Raw genomic sequence first — 25642 nt, 5'->3', positions numbered from 1 at the left:
GTTAGCATCACTGTTAGGCTAGTACACAACCATGAAAATGGCTTTCTTGATAAACCACACATGTGGAATGGACCAAAAATCTGCCTCTCTAACAGAGATTCTAATCTGAATTAATCTGAAATTTGACATCCCAAAAGAACAGACAAGCTTGACATATCGGTCTGTAATATGCCCTATAAGAACTTAATTTTCTAGGTCAATGTTGCCACAACTAAGGAAGAATACCTCAAGTTCAGCATAAGATCTTAGTTTCTTTACCTGTTCGAAAATAGGACCAACAAATAAATCTCCTCCCTTCTCCCTAAATTCTCCTTATTTCACCAGTTTTTGCCTAATTTTAGCATCATTACATTAACTGAGTACCATGTATTAGTTCATTTCTTCATTTTTTATTTACACGTGCAATACTAATACCCCAATAACAGCACTGAGATGCTGGAAGATACATGTTCTCAATTGCAACCAGCACATTAAAGATAAAACACCAATTGCCAGTATTAGGTGCCCTAAACAGTCGTTACACAAGTTCACAGAAAAAAAACCAATTTTATAAGATCTACCTCATTGGAAATGTGAGTCAATACAAAATAGAGACAGAACCCCAGACAGAAGTAATAACACCTGAAGTAGTTATTCCATGAGACCATTACAGTTTAACTTACTCCGGAAGGGAAGACTAGCCAGACCGTAATTTTTTAATAAAACTTTATTCCATTATTGACCTTGCTGAAAACAAAACACTCTATGAAATCAACATCTGAATTGCATAAAACAATCTGCTAGAAGATTGATTATGTCTGCTAATTTTGTTATCTCATTGGTAAGGTTGACAGCTTAGCCAGACGATAGGACAGTTATCTCCTAGGTCATTTCTGCCCTGCTTGTCTCTTAACATCTCAGGAACGCCTCAGGATGAACAACAAATCCCTGCAAGTGAAAAGCCTCCTCTGCCTCCCTGCTTGCCTTCAGGAATTTCTTTTTGTCTCTTATCCCTGACTACAACCTGTTCTCTGAATCCTTCCCTCCCACCTCTTTTGGCCTCTGTGGAAAAGCTGAATAAAAGAACTGAGATGACATTTACTCTGATGGTAATCAGATTTATCATCATCTGCTCTGGAAAGAAGTCCTGCAGTCTTGGGTCTGTCATTAGGTGAACCTTAGTCTCCCAATTTTCCTCACAGTCTCTGACCAACAGGATAGCTGAAAGATGGTACAAACATGAAGAGACCAGCAAGCTCAGTGACAACCAGCTACGTTTGCTATTCTATCATGGTCACTGGATCCTGCATGTGGCAGCTGTAAATAAAGCACATCAACAACGCCAGCAAATTCTTCAGATCACCCGGGGGGCTACTTTGTGTAGCACTACAAGTAAGCATTAAGGGGTGGAGGCTGACATTTACTGGCATTTTAGGTGGAGCATAAATGCACAGGAGGAAATAGAAGGAATGGAGGGAATCAGAATTCGGGAGTATCATTTTCCCCCCCTGTAAGGCCCTGATAACAAGTGAATGTCGCAAACACCCATCTTGACATGGACAGGGATGGGATGGTGACGACAAGGGAGTGTTGAACAAGAACGGAGCCTGCGGAGGCAGGATAACGTCTTGTGAAACCACTCCTCTATTCCTGAAACACATAAACAAAGACCATCTGTGCCCTGTGCGCCATGTACCTGTGACAGATCACCACTCACTTGGTCAGCCCTGAAGGGGGTGGGCAGTGAGACCCCCAGGACCCCCACAACCCACTGACTCATTTCTAGAACGTTTCTGAACATTCCTGAGCACATACTGCGCCTGCTCAGTGATGACAGACTATGGGGCGGGCGCATCAGGTCATAAAAAGTGGAAACATAAGTTTTTGACGTGCGCCCACCACCTGAAGACTACAACTACGAGCTGAGAATATCGCTGGATCCGAGGGTGGTGATATCTTCTCTCTCTCTGTTTTCTTTCTCTCTTTCTTTTCCTCTCTATCACTCTCTTTGTCTCTAACTTAATTTTCAGCACATTAGGGTAATATCGTCACATGTTTTGCTAAACCCTTACCTTTCATAGTTCTGCTAAATTTTGAGCATTGTTATGACTTTTGCCAAGCCTCTATCTTTTGTAGTTCCACTGAGTTTTAAGTAAATTTATGATTGGTTTGAACCTCAAAAGTAATTGTCATTACTTCTGATTACCGTGCAGAGAATTAAACAGTTAACTTCACCCTCACCCCCTGAGTGGGATGGGACACCCCCCTGCTACGCTCATTGTAAGGCAAAAAGAGCAAGCTCGAAGAGAGGGCACAGCTGAGTTAGGGAAACAAGACTCACCCTCCCTCCCCAGTCCCTAACTCCACGCCAACACCGCAGGGCACAGTGGTGGAATGGGACAGAAAAATGAAATCAGAGCTCGAGGGAGCACCTTACCTAACCTCTCTCTCCCTCTGCAAATGCAGATAAAGATACACATATACACACACATGGAGCATATGTAACTCCTACCCAGTCACACATATGCATACATCCCTTATCTTTCTGGCTCAACTTCAAACCTTCCCTACTCCCTTAAAAAAACTGCAGTTTACAGTTCTGTTTAGTAGCAGAATGATGGAGACAATCCAACCCAGCCCCCAACCTGTCAAATACTTTCAACATTTTCCTCACACAGAAAAGAGAATGGAGAGATACAGCCTAATCGAGAAAAAAAGCTGCCTCTGACTTCTGTTCTCAATTTTCCTCTTCTGTCCCCTCAAAATAAAACTATTTCTCAAGTCTGCTCATGTGTCAAACGTTAGCCCCCTTCTTCAACGCTTTGCAACTCCTCAGCTGCCCTGGGAACCGACTGAAGCAGTCAGACAGACAACTCTCAACCGCACTACCTACTTAAAGTCCATCTTCTACTCTGTGTGACATAAAAAAAGTCAACCTGAAGCATTTTATTATGCAACAACCAGCAACTTATATACTAGCCATCTTTTAATGCAAAGTACTTTTGTAACTGTAAAATGATGATCCATGCAGGAAACAAAGGAAATTGTGACTTGCTTAACTAAGACCATGTTAATAACCAAAGAAAAACTGGCATATTTTAAGATTGGTGGTCACCTCCAAGTTAGCCCTCTGCAACAGTGGTAGTATCACTAGAAAATGAAACAACATATATTTTTTCTAAAAAGTCTGTATCTGGGGAAAGAAAAAAGAAACAACAAGGGGAGGCGACGACACAGCTTCTCATTTCTGTGTTGTCTTTTTCTCGTAAAGTGTTCTCATTCACTGTGAAGGAACTTATTTAAAATATATTCATGTAACAGCAATTGATTTGTAACAGCCAATGGAATCAGAATTGCTGTGTGAAGCCTAAATCTAAATGGTTATAGTGGGTGTAATATCACTTTATCATCACTGAGTTAAACAAGTTCAATTTGTAACTACTCATGTATTGTACTGAACTGCTCCATCATCAGATGCTTCCAAGTAACACATTACATAGTGTATAATTTATCTTTGTCATAGCATGTAATGTAATATTTACAGTAATCTTGTAGTCTATGCTAAAAAAAGTTGGAAAAAATCACTTGATGTTACAGCACAGAAAACGAAGTTAGTCTATTGATAATTAAAAAAATGAAACACAGCTCTTGTTGGTCCTTTGGATTAGAGGGTGATTCCATGCAAGTTACAGACACACAACACACACAGTTCCAATCTATCATTACGAAAAAGCTATAATCACTACAGAGCCACTACTTCATCAATTGCAATAATTGAAAAAAATAGATTAAGTGAATTTGTTGAGATTTTAAAATTCTTTTAGGAATTATCAATGAAGATGTAAGGCTATTTCATTCATTGAAGAACAGTCTCAAAAGTATTTTTAAAGCACACTAGATTTTTGTTAATTTATGTAATTAACTTCACCACACTTAGTATTTAATGTTTCATATTGTCATGGGAGGTTTTTAAACTATAGTATTCACCATCTCATTTGCTGTTTCTAACAGAAAGAAAAAAAACAAAAGACCAAAAAGCCTGTAAAGGAAGACACAATCCTGGCCGTGAAGCAAGAGTCAAGACTTTCAAACAGACAAACAAGAACCGTTATACTTGCTAAAAATCCTGGAACAGTGTTTGCTGTAAAATAACTGGGGGGGCGGGGGGGGGGAATTGGGAGGAGTTAAAAAATGGTGTTTTAAACCAAAACTATTAAAGAAAATTTAAAAGCAAACCAGAAACATGAAAGCATTACATAACACTCCCTTCTGCGAGTACAGAAAGTATCAAGGGGAATAACCATTTCCACAGAACGATGGAAAGGAATGCCTCAGAACACCTCCCGTATCAGCGTCTCAGTTCAGCTGAGTGACAAGTAATTCAGCTTGCCCCCTATTCAGAGCTGCCAGGCATCACAGCCTTCATATATTCATATAATAGAGGACAGATGCTAACACCTTCTTATCAATACCCAACGGTAGGTATGGCTACAGGACATGTGGGGAAGGGAGCTTTGCTGGTGTATTATGTTGCTGCTTTCTTGATACACCGCTTTACCACCGCAGCTGGGTGCCAACATGCCCTGCAGAGAGATTTTATGGGTTACCACACTGAAAGCCTGAATTTCATTTCCCTCTCCATCTGTTCATGAGCCAATGGCGTTCAGTGCCATAAGTATTGCCTTACTAGCTGACTTGGCTCCCTTGGATGTCTTAAAGGTTCAGCAAACCTAAAAACGGCTGATCAGAAGGAGGACTAACAGGATTCCCATACCTGGAACAGCACTCCCTGTTTCCAGTAAGTGCATAGGAAAAAAATCTTCACCGTGAGAACAATTAAACATTGGAACACATTGCCCAGAGAAGTGCTGGCATCTCCCTTGCCGGAAATTTTCAAGACTCAGCTTGATGGGATCCTGGATAACCAAATTAAGGCCCTGCTTTGAGTAAGAGGTTGGTCCAGACCACCTCCATAGGCTATCTCCTCAAGATGCCACAATCTTTCTTGGGGTAGACTCCAGTCCTACATCTAGTTCCACAGGCATGGACATCTTGCTCATGCTTGGAAGTACTCTGCAGCCTTGAGAAGGTGACATGTGTTAAACACTGCTGTGCTTCATCCAGCAGTATTCTGCCCTCCCTCAGCTGCAACGTCTATAGTGGATGCAATGGGCTGATTTGGATCCAAACGTTTCAAGGTGAAAGCTTTCACTCCGAAGCATCAGATATTGCCTGGAGATTGAATAGGGAGATTCGATAGGCAAGCAGTCTCATCTAACATGACAAAACTCAGATTTATCATCGTCATTCATAGCTCTCCTTCAACAGAAAAAAAGCCACAATGATGAAATTTTATTATTTGGTAATTAGCATTATTAAAAACTGGAGAATCCATTTTATACTACACAGATCAGGAAAAGTTTATTGAAACAACAATCTTAGTATAGCTGTAAGAAAGCAATATTTATATTCATGGTGAAGACCACAATACTCTGAAATGAAATTTTACATTCAGCTCACTGCCTTAAAAATCCCCCCCAAACGTCGTCATTTTCACGACAGCTGCACAGAAGTGTTCTTACTCACTTCCACAGGGATCTGGATGTCACTAAGATTTTTTTCATCTTGATGTCTTGTTTTAGTCTCTCAAGACAGAAACAACATGGGAATAAAATAAAAACAAATAAAAATAATAATAAAAAATATTATAAAATGAAGTAATATTAATTATAGCAGACTGACTTGAAAATGCAAGTTTCAACAGAGAAAAGCAATTAGGGATGAAGTTCCCTCTCTTCCTACTTGAATATATAACATGTTATCCAATATGTTGATTTCACTGCTATCCCAGTATATGTGTAATTTTACCCTGACATGAAGCAATACATCAAAAACATCCCTTGATAATAGCTACTTTTGTGAAGAAAAACAGTAAAGTAATTCTTGAAAATGCTATTAGAAAGGGAAAAACGTAACATTACCAAGAAGTAAAGTTCTGTTCATCTAATTGGTCTGTATATTGAAAGGGCAATTTCTAAACACATTATGAAAGTCAGTATGTTGTATATTTTTTTCTTAGGAACTTTAAGGTTAAATTTTGATTACCATAGTAAGTCACTAAGCATTATATGGACACGTACTTCAATCCACATCCAAAAATAATTTCTCACTAAAAATTTCTATGACCCATTGACTGGTTAGAAAAAAACCCATTTTTATTTTAGAAATACTGCCCATGTAAGTTCACTAAGTAATTTAAATGCTTTTGATTTTCTAATACTCTAATGCAAAAATGGTGCAAAAAGTCCCACTGTGCAATATGAGTCATTACTTTCCTGTAATAAACACTCCAACCAAACCAGGCACAAGTAACCATAGAAACGGGTGCGTAAATTCTAGTGCCAGGGTCTCCAACCTTCCCTGGCCCACGGGCAGTAACACCCAACTAGCAGCACGCTGCAGGCAACTTCGCATTTGTTTTCCTCATGATAATCAGCTGTAATTTTTTTAATTTCCTGTGACTGGAAACAGCACCGGAGCATTTCAATAGCAACACGATCCCGGTAGGCTGGGAACAGATGTCCTTGCGGTGGACATCCACGCTTAGCAGAACAGCAACAGACAAACACAGGGAAATGGCGAGACAGAAGAATCAACTTTTGCAGACTGAACATCTTATTCAATAATGGCCATCAATACTGTTGGCCATGAAGTAATATTTAAAACTATCAATCACAGCTGCCAACACCAAAATACTCCAGTATTTTGGAAGTTTCATTTTAAGACAATTTGAAATAATATACTTTTTCCCAACACAGAATAGCATGGGATCTGCACTACACATCTAGGTTTCCAACAGCACTGTACATAGTACAGAATTCTAATTTTTTAATGATTTTTTGTCTTTTTTGTCATAAGGACAAATAATTTTCACTTTATAATCTCAAGAAGCAGAGTCAAAGGGGAAACTCAAATCTTAAGTCAACTGGTCTTTTTTCCTGTTTGCTCTGTGAGCTTTTTACTACCACAGGTAAGTAGTTTTTCTCTTTTTTCCACATAATTACACTATTTAATCAAAGCATCTCATCATTTTCTCATCCTTGCAGCTGATTCCACTGGTTATGCTCCTGCTCTCCAGGTGAAGGTTCTTGCTCCTGTTTGTGACTTGCACTTCCCAAGACTGAGCTTTCACCACCAGGCATCACGAGCACATCAGAGCACACTGGCACAAGATGACAAGAGCCACATATTTTGTTTTACTACCTGACCTTTGAAAACAACACAACTTCCTGATCCTTAACTCATTCATACGTCATGAGGTATACAGCATATCTAAAGCCATGGAGCACAGTCATTTCAGAATTTTCATCTCCTGTTTTCAGTCTGTAACACAAACTCCCTTGACAGTTACTAAAAGCTGGTGAGCCAGCTGACAATTCAATTAATATTTCCATCATTTATTGGAAGGATTAAACTAATTTTGTAATTTCTCCATTCCTGTTAGCTGAAGGTGGAATGTTTTATAGTAAAAGTACTGAAAAGGCGGCAAAACAGATACTTGTAATAAGGTACAGTAAACAACAGTTCTGTAATCCATAACTCAAGACGAACTTCTGAATTAGGATGATTACGGAAGAAACTCATTTAAGCAGAAATGAGTTAATGCCGTAAGTGTTAAAGAAGAAGCTGGCATACAGGTGTCTCTATACTTTCTGTAGTGTCCACTGTCTGCTGACAGCAAATCTAGAAGTAACAAGTTAGAGTAATCGCTCCCTGTGAGATACCTAAAGGCTGTGTCGCCATCCAGCCTAGGTACTTCAAGCTTCCCTTTTAGTCAATGGAGAAAAACTGATAAAGGCCAGATAAATTACCTTTTGGAAGAGTCTACTTTAGACACAAACAACTAATTACAGACAATTCCAGACCCTTAAATTAGTGCTGATGAATCCTACTTAGAAGTGTTTCAATTTTAAGCCCAAAAATCTTTTTTGCAAGCAAAGATAAAAAAACCCATCAGAATATGCAAACGGACATCAGCTGCCACTGGAAATGGCTGCAGACCCCAGTTTAAATCATGGCAACCAGAGTATTTTCTTACAGTGTAAAAAGCCTGTCTCCATCTCCCATTGCTTGCACTACAGGTGGAATGTTCCTTATATCGGCAGAGAATGTACAGAGCTAAGGCCGCATGGCTCAAGTAAGGCTCCAGCCTGCTCCATCCTCGATTCTCTCCTCTGGAGCGGACAGAGAGCGACTGCAGCAACCAAAGCACCTGTCAGAGAAACAACAAGGAAAACATGCTCTCTGCACATGGCTAACTCTACCGGGGAACACTCAACATGCTGAAAGCCAGTATTTCAGTTACCTGGCTGGTAACTGACAGAAGCAAAGGAAATGGCTCCCATCTACCTGTGACTGCCCTGGTAGAAGATTAAGCTTTGTTTCAGTTCCTGCATGAATTCACTGAGAGAGTGCTGAAAGCTAACAGTGCAACCATTTGCTTTTTAGCCCCTTGCAGGAGTACTGAAGTCAGTGAATAGCGCTCAATGCTACTGAAATAAAGTCTGACAAATCCACTTGCAACTACTTCAGTTAGTACAAAAGTTTTGCTGTGAATGTAATTGATTTAACAATGGCGGAAATGTCAAGGACCATTGCTTCTGACTTTCTATAATCTCCCTTGTTAGCTGACATGTGTCACAACTGCACAGTGAAAAGAAAGATATTTCTATTAAATTCAGTGCTATATACTTGTGCCATATAAAAAAAAAATTCTAATTTTCAGCATGATGTTACTAAAATAGGTGTCAACTAGGCTTTTTTAACAGACAGGAGAGAGAACTCTCACACTTTTTATTTTACAGTGTTACTCTTAACAGAGGAACAGGATAAACCATGCCTCCTTTTCACAACATGATTTCAATGTAGGTTTTCTAATACCATCGTGACAGTGACTAGGAGCTGCAATGAGGATGCCGTATAATGAAGATAATTTCACATATCCTCACAGTGTCCATGGAGTGAAATGGTATCTATTCATCTCCCATTCCCTAAAGGCTGATTTTTCACCTGAGACATCTGTTACTTGGTTCCTTTTTGTTGTTGTGCATGTGAATTCTTTTGTATCATGGACAGAGTTTTGTGAAAGTTTCTCAGATTTTGGCACATTGTTCTCCGGTTATTTTACTATATAAAATGCCACCAGTGCAACTGTGTCTAATACAAGCAATTTACCTGGAATATGTCTCTGTCTCCTTATTCCATCTCCTAATACAAAGGCCAAAAGTAAAAAATGCTAATAAAGATAAGATACCTCTAAAGTAAGGTATCCTTACCTTGCTCATACCCACATGAGATGACCTTTAGAAGACACCTTATTAGAAAGCAGAAGATAATGTTTGCATCACACTGATTAAAATAAATACAATGTCCTTCCATCACAGGTCAAGGTCCCTGCTTTCTTTCACAAGTCTGATGCCCATCTTATATCACATCTGTTTTAGGCTTGAGAGTTATCTTGCATTTCTCTAATTCCACCCCACCTCCTTTTTTCAATGATGAGATCATTTTGGAAACTTTCCTTGAATCAATGAACAGACCTATGTCAAGCACATACAGTCATGTTCATAAGTGACATACGAGTGGGCATGTAAATGTGAGCTTTGATTCTGAAGGACTGCGAGTCTTGTCACTTAGATTACAAGTTGACTCATGAACTATTTTGACAGACACAAACATTAGTTAATTCCTGGTGCTCTCAGAAGCCTGCCAATCAATAAGTTATGCAGTAGACATAAACTGCATATAATTGGAAGACCATTTAAATCTTTTTCAAGATACAGTAAAGGAGATCGATCTGCTTTCATTTAAACAGACTTAATACTTTCTTGATGCAGCTGATTATAGCAGAGCTCTTTCTGACCAAGGAGCCTGAGACATGAAAGAAATCAGAACCAAAGAGTCACTTAACTCTATTTACATTTTGGGGAATAAAGATCATGCAAACAACTCCATGATCAATTGAAGAAAGTGGAATTCTGACCTGAAGAGATCATAAAAATACCAATGTCAAATTGAATTCATGAACTACTACTATATTAAATTTATTACATTTTATACATCGGTACATGGTATCGTACTGTGGTGGCCAAAATTGCATTTATTTCTTAGAGGGCTGTAATTTCATTCACAAAATCAAAGAATTATATTACAATTTCACGCAATGTTAAACTTTTAGATTGTTTACACAAATATAAATCACCAGTAGCAGGCAGTAAAATGAAGATCACTTCAGCTAAGTGTGGACGTTCCAGTTTTATGATCCCAATGAATCAGAGGTTAGCCACTTACCTAGACTTTGACTATGTCTGCAATTCTTCATACTCCAGGTATTCTGGCAATCAGTTTATGTTTTCTGATAAACACCAAGTACCACAGGCTATTTCTGACCTAATAAAGTATTACTTAGAGCATAAAAAAGTGGCTGCCAAAGAAGTAAATGTATTTTATAAGAGGCTGGTTGGTAACAAACCCACCACTGTTCACTGTACCAACATAAAAGAGATCCCTGACTTCTGCTAAATCACTGATACTACGTTGCCTTATTCAGCCACACTGGTACTGGTGGGGTTTTGTGTTTCAGGGTACTGGGATTCAACCTCTGTCTGTTGAGGTGACATACCTAAGGGTAGCTGAGGAAAAAATTAAACCATGAAGATTATCTAAGTTAATGCATTTCCGTCTTACATAAGAGAATCAAAAATAAGATTAGATTAAGTAATCTCTTGAAACACCCTTGAATTATTACTGGACATCACATTAGGACTGGGAGACTTTTAAGTCTGTGACAGTGATAGCTATTGTTCGTGCTTTATTGTGAACAATAATTAAAAAAAGAAGTTTGATTTCATTCAATTAAAACCTTTCTATTGCTAAAATCAACACTAGTCTGATGTCATTAAATCTCATGTAAAATCTGTGTCAACACATAGCCTTGCCACACATACCATATTTTGATGTTCTAACAAGCCAAAGTCAAGATGTCTCCTGGCCTTTATTCTTACCTTCAATCACCCCTGAAGTAGAGCTGTACTTTATATCATGCTTCTAGGTCTGAGATAAAGAAATAATATGTATGTGGTAACGTTCAAAGAACCTCATTCACCATTTTATTAAAATGGCCTTTTCTATTTTACACACTCCACAGCTTTTTAAATGTGCAGAAAGTCTGTGGTATTTACCATTAATATTTTAAAGTGTTTTCAATTACATTTAATGAGACCAGAATTTTTAATATCTAAAACATTACATCTTTCTAAGATGTGTCTGTAACAAAATTTAGTAGACATCTGCTAACATGTTTCATAAGCTATTCCTACAAAAATATTGATGTGGCTAAGCCACATTACCCATCAGTTCATGTGCTACTCTGAGAACAGAATTTGCAATGCTTTGAAATCATTAAAATGTGTGATCTACATAGAAAGGTTGCATAAAATATATGTAACTGCGAAAACTTGCATATCTAGGAATTCAATGTTTTTAATACTAAAATACTGCTGTACTTATTACAGCATATTTTCATGACTGAAACCCATATTCAAAATTATTTGCTCCTAAAAACCTAATAGATTAAATGTAAATCAAAATAGTAAGCCATGACAGTTTCTCTTATAACTACTTGAATAACTTGCTTGATGAAATAATTAACACCTAACTTCTAATGTCATCAAACTATTCAGTTGTAGTAGTCATGAAAGTTATTCTCTAGTCAGCAATGTTATATATTTACCGACTTTGAAACAGATTTAATACTGTGTGCACAGTATTTTCCTGAGCTGCTCTATTATTTCACAGTAAGCTCTAACACAGGCCATCATTCTTCAATTTAGAACATAATTTAGAACAAAAGCATAAAAATATGTTGTAAGAAACAAAGTGACTCGGTCTAATTCTCTATCTCATATAAAACCTCACAAACCATTACAAGTTGTCTTACTTTTTATACATACATTTTATATAATGCAGCCAGCCACCATTAGGCAGACTGCCCTGAAATTTTGATTTAAAAAGACCTCAATCAGTAAAAACTATAGCCTGTATTTCATTTTTCAGAGATCAGTTTCAAGATAAAGACTGACATTGTTAGCATTAGTTCATTTGTTCATGACAAGTAACAATAGCCTGCAATATCAAAAATTATAATACGATTATCATATCACAAGCCTTTCACTACTTTCTTGTCATGTAGTGCCTATATACTGAATATAATCTGTTAGACTGCACATTTATATCCATTTCAATTCTTCCAGAGGAGTCAATCTACCATTAACACCTACCGGAAGCAAACAGTGCATGATAGCAGTAATAAGGAATATCAATATACTGTTTTGAAACCAAAAGGACCTCAGATCCTGTAGTAGATATATCCTATACTTTCCTCTTCTGGTTTCTTTAATATTTGTATTTTGTGCTCCTTGTCTAAACACATGACAGTGCCTATTTTCTCTGTAGGTGGTAGATATCAATAGGAGCAGTTCCGTCATAATTCAGAGAGTCCTCTGTATTGATTGTCTTTGCAAATCATAAAATTGTAGAATGGTTTGGGTTGGAAGGGACCTTAAAGATCATCTACTTCCATGGGCAGGGACACCTTCCACTAGACCAGGTTGCCCAAAGCCTCATCCAACCTGGCCTTGAATGCTTCCAGGGAGGGGGCATCCAAAACTTCTCTGGGAAACCTGTTCCAGTGCCTCATTACCCTCACAGTACAGAATTTCTTTCTAACATCTAATCTAAATCTATTCTCTTTCAGCTTAAAGCCATTACCCCTTGTCCTGTCACTCCATGCCCTTGTAAAAAGTCCCTCCCCAGCTTTTGGAACAAGCAACAATCAACACCCACAAGGCACAGGCAGCCCAATTTTTGCATAGATTTTACTAGCACAGTAACAATTATTCAGAAGGAAACAGGAGTAATAAAAGGCACAACATCACAGCAACATTTCAATTTAACTTTCCTTCTGCGGTAGCAAAATACTTGGATGGATGTATCACTTTATTTTGTCACTGAGTTTATACACGGAAAAGGGAAACTTTTTACAGACAAAAAGCTAGGATTTTCAGAAACTACTTTCCTTTTCTAAAAACCTCTGGGAATGAAAGGAAGTAAATGTCTCATTTGTCCTCTGAAGGTTTTAATTAGACATGACTTAACATTTTCAAAATCTTCTTAGCTCAGGTATACTTACATTGTTATTAATTGGGACTTAAGTGGATGGTGCCTACCTTCTTCCATAAATTAGATTTCTCTCTGGACTACAATTTTGCATTAATCATGGTTCAAAAGTTTATTAGCATGTCAATCCCTAAGGCCTTTACATAAATACTGATACATATGGCAACACATTCATTGATCCTACATTCGCTAGAAGTCTTAAATGCACTTAAATTAGAGCTACAGTTCATAAACAAATTTCCTTATATAAAGATGTTTCATATACAAACATCTTTAAAAAATGCTAATAGGTTTCTAAACAATGCCTTATTTATTTTGACTGCCATTAGCTTTGGAAGTCCATGGATCATTATGTTCTTTGCAGAATTATAATATTTAACCAATATTTTCCCTAGAATTCAATAATCCAAAGAGTAAGTCAAACAGTTTACTAAAAAAGGATTATTCATTGATTAGCATTCAAAGAAACAATTTGATAGCATATTCAAAAAGCTCTGATTTAACAGCTGAAAAAAGGCTAATCCAGTTCTAACATTGTTATATGCTATATACGACACAAGCCCATATCCTTTCCCTACAGTTCCTCTCTTATTCACATGAATAGTGTGCAGGCACCCAGTTCAGTGAAGCCATCCTTCCCCTTTATTCAGCAATTGTGAGACCACATCCAGAAGCCTAATTCTGAGCCAAGTGCAATTCCGGGCTCCCCAGTACGAGAAGGACATAGACATAATGGTGTGAGCAGAGGGCCACAAAAAGAGTCAGAGAGCTGAAGCATATGACATAGGAGGAGAGGGTGAGAGACACGGGTCTGTTCAGCCTTCACAAGAGAAGGCAAAGGGAAGATCTTGCTGTCCACAACTACCTTACTGGATACAGAGAAGATGGAGACAAACTCTTCTTGGAAGTGCATAGTGGTAAGACAAGACACAAGGGACACAAGTTGGAACATGGAAAATTCTGATTAAATATTAGGAACAAACTTTTTTTGCACGAGGTTGGTCAAGAGCTGGAACAGGCTGTCTAGGGAGCTTGTGGAATCCTCATCCTTGGGGGGGTCCGAGATTCACCTGGATAACCCAGGCCATGGGCAACTTCATCTAACTAGACCTGCTTTGGGCAGCAGGTCAGACTAGATGACCTCTGGAGGTCCCTTCCAATCTAAGTTCTTCTGACTCCATGAATAACGCCAATGAAAGCACTTTATTTCAGTGTTGTTAAAATAACATAAATGGAGCCATTTTCTACTTAAACAATCTATCTTTGCATAACAGTGGTTATGTCCAATCTATTCTACTGTGTTTTTATCTAATAAATGAAGAGTAAAAGGTCAGTGTGCAAATGAAATAATCTGCATTGTCATCTATACATATATAACATGAATTAAGACAATGGAACCAACTCCAGACAGTTATTCATTTGGTGTGGACAGACTCATCAGACATGCTTCAAAGATAAGTTCATCAAATGATGATCAAAGATAAGTTCATCCTATGAGTGGCTGAGGACTTTGGGCTTGTCTAGTTTGGAGAAAAGGAGGCTGACGGGTGACCTCATTGCTCTCTACAGCTTCCTGAGGAGGGGGACGTGCAGAGGGAAGTGCTGAGCTCTTCTCCTTGGGATCCAGTGATAATGATGCATGGGAATGGTTCACAGCTGCACCAGGGGAGGTTTAGCCTGGACATTAGGAAGCATTTATTTACCGAGAGGGGGGTCAAACACTGGAACAGGCTTCCCAGAGAAGCAGTCGATGCCCCAAGCCTGTTTGTGTTTGAGGCATTTGCACAATGCCCTTAACACAGGCTTTAACTTCTGGTCAGCCCTGAAGTGGTCAGGCACTTAGATGTATGTCCCTTCCAACCATTCCATTCCATTCCATTCCATTCCCACAAACTCACTCACACATTTAAACAGCACAGTGAAAGACGTTTAGAATATGCAGCAACATCTTATTCATAGTCCCTAGGTGTCGACTGTGAGCGAAGTCGGTATTTCCATAGACAAAGGCTGAGAAATCAAGCTTTGTACAGAAGTCACACTGTTGGCCACCCCTCCTCCCCCACATTAATATCTACGTGTCCATTTCTTTACAAAGTCTGTACTGGTTCTAATAGTAACTTGTTACTCCCACACTGTTCGAATGTGCACATTGGTCATTAATTCCCCATTCATGATCCTGTACCCTCATCTTTATATGCTTAATGGACATCTCTGAACAAGAAAGTAGAGGTAGGGGCCAGAAATAGCACCTCACAAAGGATTACTTTGGCCTTATGCAACACATGAAGATTTTTCTCAGAATCATCTTATTTCAGAAATTTTCTAAATATTAATATTAATGAGACTTTAACTTTTACTATTAATATTCATTAAGTATGATGACATAATAGCTTAGTTTGGCAGTGAACAAAAAAATGCTATCTACATACTCAGAACGAACTGAAGAGCTAAGTACAACCTCAGATGTCTCTGGAGTCACCAGACCTTTCAGGAGTGAAAGGGAAGGATAACACACTGATTATCTGTTCTGTGCCATAGTGACGTAGCTGTATTGTCAATAAGGTCTACAGATGGATTTTCTATATGTAAGCTGAATTTGTATCTTTTTGTAGAAGACTGGAAACAATCAGTAAAATAATGCTACAAAATAATGATTACTGAAAAATTCTGTAGTTTTATATTCTCCAGTATCATATTAACTTATATAAATTAGTCCAGCAACAACAGTAAACATATTACAGCAGAAGTATTTGTTTACCAACATGCATTATATTAAGGAAAAAATTCAGTAAAGCAAGATAACTTTCTCATTTAGCTCACAGTAAGACATATGTTCTTATTTAAATAAAGTAACCACATCAACACATCCAGCCTTCTGAAATGAAAATCAAAGTTTGAAGTCCATATATGGATCTTTAGACATTTACAAAATATTCTTGCTAATGTATATGTAGCTTATTTTTCCTGTCATTCTTTATATTAATACAATTAAACTATCTATTTCTTAGCAGGAAACCATAATTATGAATGTCGGTATTATATTTTGGGGGGATTACATATGCAGTAAAGATGCATCTTTGTCAATCTGTCTTTTCAGTTTATATGCCATGGTGTTGCCTGCAGTTAAAAACAATCACAGCAGAAAGAGCTGAGAAGGTAAAAAACAAAGATCAAATGTCACCAGCATATATTCAGATAATTTTCTTAAGTACATGTAGAATACCATTTAAATGCTTACCTTAACTATCCCACGGATATGCATTTTTGCTATCATCTCTGCAGTGTAAAGAAACATCAATAGAGTATCAAGAGCAAATGTCACGTATTGGAGAGGAGGATAATGCTCAAAGGTCTTTGGAGTGTTCATACAAACAGAAATAACACTGATGATGGCACAGATTCGTAGTAAAGAATGTACCCACTAAAAAAAACAAAAACAAAAAAAGACAATGCAAGATTGCTTTGATGTTCAAAAAAACCTCAAATATTTAGCTTCCATAACTTGTACTGGCACTTTTTGTAAACACGCATTCGCGTTTTTCTTTTACATCATGATCCATACGTTAAAGGTCTTCATCCAAAAATAAGCACTCCTGACTTTATTTTATAAATATATATATATGCACACATATATACATCTATCTATATACATATGCATATATAATTTTATTAGTTAATTTGGGAGGCTGTATAATTCATACAGCAAGAATTAAGAGCCAGGAAACTGAGAATTAGGATTCTATCATTTCTACTTTGCAGCTTTTGTAATCCAATTTCTTTTCAAAGGACAACTTGTCACATTTACGTGCAGACAATATGTGGAATTAGTTGATGTTATAAATTGGGTGAATACATGAAATGAAAATATCCGTGGAAAATTTTAGTTCCACATTTAGATGAAATAATTTTTAAATCAGTTTACAAATCCAAAAATTGAGAAGCACGGGGTTTAAAAGCACCCTTCCATTTATGAAAAGGATAAATATAAAAGAGACCATGTTCCAGAAAGCTACTTCTTAACATCAGGATTCACTTTAGTTCCAAGCAAGTTTTGTTGCTATAACAGAACAGTTCATTTCTATGACTACTTGGGTCTCGGTCTCACTACAATCATTATTTATAAAGCTGATATTCAGTGCCAGTCACAGCCGGAGGTCTGTAAAAAGAATGTAGCAATACAGTGGTTTAAGGTTGGATTTTTTTTTCTTTCAAATCAAAACACCATTGAAACATCTTGAAGCCAGACAAGTGTAATGAATCAGTTGGTATCATTGTATCTATCAAAACAAGGAGAAAAAAAAAAGATACTTCAGCAAGAAAAAAAATTTCCAAACAAACCCCACTGAACTAAAGTGATTTATAGCAGTTTTTCCAGTGAGGAAGAATTCCACACTCATTTACACTACCTCGGATCTTTTGATACCAAGATGATTTAAGAACACTCACCTAATTTAATACTCACTGTACGCTCACCTAAATGTAATTATATTTGACCTGAATTGAATAGCTCTATCATTTGCATACTCTGAACCCAAATTATTAATTTGGAAGTGGAAGGTACCTGATGAATGATCTCTTATGTCCCGTTAATACCCACTTTCAAATCTTATTTCAACTGAAAAAATTAACATAAGTATTAAAATGTGGCTGATATTAAAAATGTCATCTACCACAGTAAAATGTCGATATTATACATGCTAAGCAATATACAACTAGTTCATCAGCATGACAAGAAAAAAAATTATTCCATTGAAAAGTTGTGTACTGTGTGCTGAGAAACATAGGTAAATAACCCAGCATATATTTCTGCAATGACTTTTTGAGCTTATTACAGCAGTCAATACGAACATTCTATTTAAGATTATTAACAGGAATTAATATATGGGTGTTGTCTTGTCAATTATTTAGGTGTTAAAACTCAGCAGCAAAGCTGAGAGGATCTAGCATCCATACCGCAAATGAAATGACAGTTTCATTAAATGAATATAATACTAATGATGTGCATTATTTCAGAATATTTGACTTTCTGCTTTTACAAAGTAAAAATGTATATACTACCTTAAGAGAAATATGAAAATACTTTCTCTGCAAAAGTATGAATCATTCAAAATATAGCAATCCCAGATGCACACTGACTGCTGAATAAATAATTTAATCATAATAATCATATTTACATGGTAAAGGCATTTTCTTAATACTGCACATTCTATTAATAACTCTACTCCCAAAGATGCTTTCCCCAGTTTCAAGGTGCCAGACACTTTTACACCTATCTATTGCTTTGGGCAGATTGTAGGTTAAATGATACTGGAAAAATGTGAGCTGTATTTCAAAACAACCAGTGAAAATACACTTTTATACTAATAAGTGATGTAAAAGGAGAGATTTGAAAGTCAAAATGCCGACTGCTGGCTACCACTTTAGCAATGAAATGCCCTTTTTGACATCCTTTTCAAAAGCTTGTTTTACAAACTTTTAATTCCAATAAACATGTTAGGAACCAGAGACATTGAAAGGATGGCTGTTTAAAAGAAGCAGTAGATGAACTGATTGGCAAACACTGCTTGATCATCCCCATCAGTCTGCAACAACCAAGAAAAACCTTTTTATTTAATTTTGGACTTTTTGCAAAAAATGAACTGGTAGATTAGCAACTGTAGCTCCATACTTGTTTCTGAAAGATATCTATTTTGGAATCTTTTGTGGAAGCCGTATTTCAACAAAACAAGTTACATTTAACTTAAAATTATTAACTATGGAAAGAGATACCTACTGGTTTGTTAATCCACAGAATATCTGCATTGTCTGACAATGATTCATCGGGACCGAAATCTGTAACTGGCTGGGCTTCCACCCTGGAACTTTGTTTCCTTTTTAGCATCCTGAAGTTAACTTTTGTTATCTATAATCATGAAACCTCCTTGGGGAGAAAAAAAGAGAAGACATTAATTCACTAAAACCATTTTACAATGCATTTTTAACAGTTTTATAAATAACCTAAAGCATTTTGTTTTCATGCAAACTGCTTTTGTATTTACTGATTAAGAGGATCTTCATTTTATTAAAATGCTTTGCCTATATAAATCACTGACATGACTCTTGTTAGTTTCCAAAAATTTACATAAAGGTATGAAATGCAAACAATTACCAGAAGCTTAGCAATGCTAGCAGAAAATTTGTACCAATATGCAAAGAATGATATTGCTGTGAACTTAAACCCAGAGAAATCACTGGATGGATTTGACCTGGAGCCATTTAATTTAATGGTGACATTTCCATTTATTACACTAGGCTACGATAAAGCCCAACAAGCCAAAGGCAAACAGGCAATGTTAAGCAGCCAACAGATGTTAATGTTCTTTACTGAAATCAGAAGAGCCTTTTTGCAATATACTACTATTAACATGTATTTTTCTAATACTTTCTTCTATGTTAGCAATTATCTATCCAACAGCTAGACAGCTGTCTGTCTCTCGGGCTTGTGTTGGCACACAGGAATACTGAGGAAAATGTGTTGTTTCCACAAGGTCAGGCCAAATCTGGACGTTCCTGTGTGGGTGGCACACACAGAGCTTTCTGTATGCTCAGCAGTGAGAGCTGCAACTACTGGACACACCACAAGAGCAGAAAGGTGGGCTTGATCTTACTATTGACTTGCCTGCAGACGCAGTGCACAGATCCCAAAGAGATGAAGAAGATACGCTCTCCCAAGGAGGTACAGTCCGCCCAGTGGGTAGCGCAGGAGCTGTCATTCACAGAATACAATCTCTGAGGGATTTTTCTTTCACGGAAGTGAAGGGGAAGGAGAAAGCTAGATCTGGGGACCTTGTTCTGCACCTTTACTCTGGATCAAGTGTGGTTTGTAGGTGACACTAAATTTTTGAAGTTTGTCAAAACTAGCATAAAATAGAATCATAGAATGGTTTCAGTTGGAAGGGACCTTTAAAGACCATCTAATCCAATCCCCCTGCCATGGGAAGGGGCATCTTTCACTAGATCAGGTTGCTCAAAGCCCCATCCGACCTGGCCTTGAACACCTTCATGTTGGGGCATCCTCAACTTCTCTGGGTAGCTTGTTCCAGTATCTCACCACCCTCATTGTAAAGAATTTCTTCCGTATGTCCAACCTAAATCTTTCAGTTCAAAACTGTTGCCCTCTTGTCCTGACACTACAGGCCCTGGTAATTACAGACCCAAGTATCACAATGATGACTGCAACATGAATGCAAGAGACACTGTCCTCAATTAGCTGGAGGAAACAGTGAGCTCAGGACTGCAGAAGTACCCATGGGCTGTGTCTCAGCTGGCCTTTTCGCCACACCAGCCCCTGCTTCTTGTCCAAACACTATGCACCTATACACCCTTGGCTGTTTCTTCCTTAAGCTATTATGGCAAACGTAACCTATTAATCTTCTTCCAAGTCCCTCAGAGTCTACTCCTACGCTATTTTCTCTCTTTCAGATTCAAGAGGTCAGCTCCTGTCTCTGTAATTCCCTTGCTGCATTTTCAGAAGAGTGCTTTTGTGGTTTCTCCCATGGTGTCTCTCCACACATGACAAGCTCCCTACGTAATCTCCTTGCAAGCTTCTACAAAGTTTTTTTCAATACCTGTTTTTGTATCTGTTAGTAAACTCAGACTCCTGATCATGATGACTGTGCCGTCAGTATGACCTTGTGTTTTCCTGCCTATACACACCTGTCTCGTATCTCCTGCCTAATATTTAAAAAACAAGTCTGAACCATTGGTCTATCTTTACATAGACCATAAAACAACAAAGTCAAGGTCTTGGACTGATGCTCCAGCTGGAGGAGCTGACATTATGCAGTAACTGATATTTTAAAATAAATTATATAAAGGCATAAAATATGGGACAACTTCTGACACCTTTGTGTTGGATGGTCAGTCACAGCAAGCTTAGTAAAAGTGAAACTGGTAAGTTGTCACTAAAAATATGCAAAGATTGTAAAATGAACATTATAAATTAATAGTCTTTCTCTAACAAACGAAGACTGAAATAATATCCATATAAGTTGTATGTTCTCTTAATCCTCAGGCTCAAGCTTCATGCTCCGACTTCTTTCTCATAACTGAATTCACTATTTCTTCCTCTTAGCAATTTTTCCTGCATTCTCCTATTTATTTCTAAGCCTAATGTATTGACCTATTTTCTCTACTTGGACCAAAGCATAACTAGAAATGCTTGAAGCCTCAGAAATGTTGGTATACTTTTTGAGGTCATGAAGCCTTAAAATGGCTACATTTAGCACAGTGATAAGAAATTTGCTGCGATGTCTTGGGAGCTGCATATCTCCAGACCTTAGGCAAAAAAAAAAAAAAGACACTTTTGAAAATGTTTCTTGCAAATATGTTCCTTTGGAAGCTGTTACGCAAAAGCTAATCAGTGAATTAACAAAATAATAATTTTATGTTTATGATTTCTGGTAATGGCTATGACAGTGCTCCTAATAAACTCTTAAGAAAATACGTACCAATAAATACAGGATCAATATGATAAGTACAATCAATAATCATGAGAAAAAGCTCAAGATATGAAACACTGACAAGCCATTACTGATTTTTTTTTTAATAAATTACACTCTAAATAACAAGCTATGGCCATTTGGGGAAGAAAGTAGATAATTATCAACTGGCTATTAGAGAGGTTCTGTTGTTTTTATGTTTTTCTCAGTATTGCTTGTTGATATATCTGATGTGTAGCAAGATTAGCCATAGCCTTCTAATGAAATTCCCATTTACCCTTTTACGCAGTGCCGCTTTTTTTTTTTTTTTAATTGATCTGGGCACAGAAAATATCATGAACTTTAGATGTCCATAATGGATTCAGTTCACATACTTAAATGTTGTGACTAAAGAGATCAGAATTCTTATTTTTAAGAGGTGGTCCTGAATAAACAAATCACTGTGTATATAAATCCAATGTGAGGGAGGAAATGTTCATGGAATATGAGAACTTGTTTAGCTTGTTTACTATACTTGAACAGAAATGCACACAAAGAAATGCAGAAAAAAAGACCACAAGCCAAGAATCTTCTGGAAATGTTCTTTAGCAAGATTATTCAAAGTATAGAACAGTTGCTCTCAAGCTTTTATGCAATTTTTTGGTTTTGTTCTCACTATTTTTATTTTTCCAGGGAACACACAGGCTTTTACACCTGTCTATTACTGTACAGCAACACAAAGTCTGGTGCAGCCTTGGGACTCTGACGTGTGTGTAAAGAATTTTAAGTCTTGGACTACAATCCGCTTTGCACCTGTTTCTGCAAGGGGGAAGCAGCTGAAAGACGAGGAGGAGGAAGGGAGCTGTGCACCAACTCCTTCCAGCATGTGACACACAGTGAGCACCACACCAAGCTGTGCTAATGGGGAGGCTGTAGTCCTCCCTAACCCCGACAACAAATCCACCCCTGCAGTTCCCACATCGATTCCAACACACATCGTTAAGTCTTTCTTTGATCACAACCTGTTATTAACATGAAAGGCTTAATACATTCTCTAGGATATATTTCTAGCTCCAGAGTTTTTGAGAAATATTGGGTGCAGGGCAAAGACAGGTTTTGAGACAGGAAAACCCCCATGGAGTTTTGGGGCTACATCCACTTCACATTTCTTTGGAGTATTTTCTTTACAGTAGCAATGAAAATCCACAGCGCAGGTGTCAACCTTCTCAGGGAGGAATGTAGTGTCTTTGCTTTTAAATCTCCTCTACTTTTAGAAGCAAAGACAAATTAAAGGGAGAAAACTAAATAGAAAACTCACACACTGAGCCCCTTCAGAGCCATTTGGTCAGCCCTTTCTCCTCCTCTAACTCCCTGAACTTGCAGGTATGTTCAGCAACTACTGTACTGGCTAAATCACCACCAACCACTAAATTTGCAGCTTTTGCTAAAATGGAAGTATACTGGCACAATAGCTGGTGAACTTATGACCCACTGTGCACTTGGGAAAAAAAGTCTGAAGAAAGTCTAATCCCAGTTTGTGATAACCACACGACACTCCTGCTGATGGAAGTTTGCACTTACTATAAAAATCAAAAGACAAATTTAAAAAGTAGCTGATCTTACACAACATCAAAAGTTGAGAAATCTGTGTCTCTCTTAGAAAGCAAGCTTACTGTGTACAGCATAATCTGCTCAAGAAATCTCTATCACAAAGTCAGGAAAACATGCTTACAAATGCTCTGGTAGGCAAAGGCGGCAGTTGAAAAGTGACTTCATAGAAAAGTAAATAGGAAAATAAAGCAGATATCCCTACCTACAACTTACGGACAGAGTTTAAAAATCAGACAAATCCCTGGAATCAGCAATGTCTGCCTTCCAACATACTTCTTTCTGTCTATCGACTTTGTCACTTGAGATCATGTGAGCACTGCCCGAAGGTCCTCCCAGGGCTGGCCATCTACAACCACTCTCTTCAACACCAACTCGCTCTTCCTTGAAAATGTAAACTCCCGACTTTTCCCAGAACTGGGACACACAAAGTAGCACATACACTTCTAAGAGAATAATTATCTTTGAATCTTTTACTATCTGTGAAAGCAAAAATGGGTGACAGGAAGAAGATGTGAACACCTATACACATAGCATGACAAAACCCCATTTCAGTATTACACATTAAAAAAACCCCACCCAAACTAAAGGCTACCTTAAAGAAGAAATTGCTCTTAACCATAGTATGCATTATACAGTTATAGGAAAAATCTAAGTTCTCATTCTTTCATCTCAATAGCCTTCTCCTTTCCCTCCTGCAAATTGTCACTGTTTCTCCATTGACTGCTCCCTCCATCACCATGTTCTTCCATCCCTGCTTCTGGGTGCAGTTACAGGTAAACGGCATTTCAGTATTTGTTTTCATGTAGCAAAATATTTGAAGTGAGAAAGTTATGTACATGACAGTACAGATATACTTAATTTTAGAAGGGTAAAGACAGAATTCCAATGGATACGATCACATGACACAAGCTGCTATGGATGTTATTAACTCATAACTCAGAGTTTCAAGGAAAAACTTATTTCAGTACTTTTTTTCTGTGTGGTATTGTTATTGTATCTGATAGAATGTCCTAACACGTCTCTTCTTTATTTTCAACACAGTACACTGCTAATAGCTGACCAAAGTTAGTATTTATTAAAACCAAACAGGATTCATCACAAAGAAGGTATACTGAAGGATACATCCTAAAAATCAGCTACATTCACATTTTCAAATCATTTTGATATAGGTAGGGAAGAACAGGTAGTGACATCTTGTACTTACTAATGGGACCCCAGACCTAAAATACCAGACTAGGGTTCATGGACTGAGGAAGGTTTAACAATTGCCTAATGCTGCCAATGTAAGAACATCTAATCTGAAAACAGACAGGTGTCCAGATTTTAGCTTTTTGTTCCCAACATGTCTCCTGTGTCTTCTCTTATTATTGGCTAAGGACAATGCTCACACAATATTTATTTCTTAAATGTAAGTTCTTCCTGTCAGACCTAGCCAAAATAATTCAGACCTACTCAGCGGACAGCATCAAATATCAAACTGCATATAAAGGCAGATCTCAGGTGAGCCAGATATACAGCCTACATTACTATCACATAATGTCCTATCATGAGACCTTTTTACTATAAACATTCTAACATCTGGAAGATACAATTTTGAAGAACCTATGGATATACATGGTGCCGTCATGCAGCCAGATAATGAACTTGATAATTTTAAAGAAAATTGGTTTGCTTTTTGACATTTTTCAATTAAGAGTTTGGGTTCAGTAAAAGCAAAAAACAACTGAAGATGATTTTTGAAATGGCGCTGTTAGACCACACCATGGTACATTTCACCACACCACTTCTTCTACATACAAAGTAGAGATCAAGGTACTCAAAAGCTACTTCTCTAGTAAGGAGCAGGTACACTCTCACATTTCACAGTCCCAGCTCCCCAAGTACCCCAAAAGGAGGGACACATCGAGCATGAAGCAGCTACTTTCCTGCACAAGTAACCAGCTTTTTCTTTCAGCAGAAATCAAAGCACAAGAGTGGTGAGCACCCTCAGTCTCCCTGCAACATGTTGGCTGTTGCCATGACTGGACAACAGGACAGCTTTCCAAGCCCTACAATTTAAATATACCCATAGATATTACTCTGTCAGAATGGTTGACAAAATGCTAAAATTTAATGATGGCCATTGAATGCACAGTAATTATATGCAGAGAATATACTGATGGCAATATATTTCCTTTATGGATATATAGCACGGTTTAACAAGTAGATTACCTTAAAAGTTCACTTTGACTGTGGGCCACCTACCCACCGCTTGCTGCCCTAAGATTAGTCTACTGCAATGTAGTTTATATGTGAGCTTAAGAGCTCTCAGCTGACAAAGACATGCCAGCAACATGCTTAGTAAGAATCATGCTGGA

At 37.6% G+C, this 25642-nt stretch overlaps 1 protein-coding gene across 8 annotated transcripts in view; it reads right to left on the bottom strand.

Annotated features, from left to right (window-relative positions):
* Positions 1-25642, bottom strand: part of NALCN (sodium leak channel, non-selective) — a 247179-nt gene that overhangs the window by 218256 nt on the left and 3281 nt on the right. For 6 of the 8 annotated variants that reach the window (XM_054847101.1, XM_054847129.1, XM_054847111.1 and 3 more), the window contains exons 2-3: positions 18989-19135; positions 16454-16636 (exon numbers count right to left, since the gene is read on the bottom strand). The exons of 1 other annotated variant lie outside the window; for it this stretch is intronic. In XM_054847101.1, the coding sequence (XP_054703076.1) occupies positions 16454-16636; positions 18989-19096 (291 nt within the window). In that variant the 5' untranslated portion in view covers positions 19097-19135. Of the gene's footprint in view, positions 1-16453; positions 16637-18988; positions 19136-25642 lie in introns of those variants that run through there. One more of the 8 variants, XM_054847139.1, reaches the window with a different exon arrangement.

The sequence above is a fragment of the Grus americana genome, chromosome 1 (genome assembly GCF_028858705.1).
Source record: "Grus americana isolate bGruAme1 chromosome 1, bGruAme1.mat, whole genome shotgun sequence".
NCBI classification, from domain to species: Eukaryota; Metazoa; Chordata; class Aves; order Gruiformes; family Gruidae; genus Grus; species Grus americana.
This window is presented reverse-complemented; position numbering and strand designations above follow the sequence as displayed.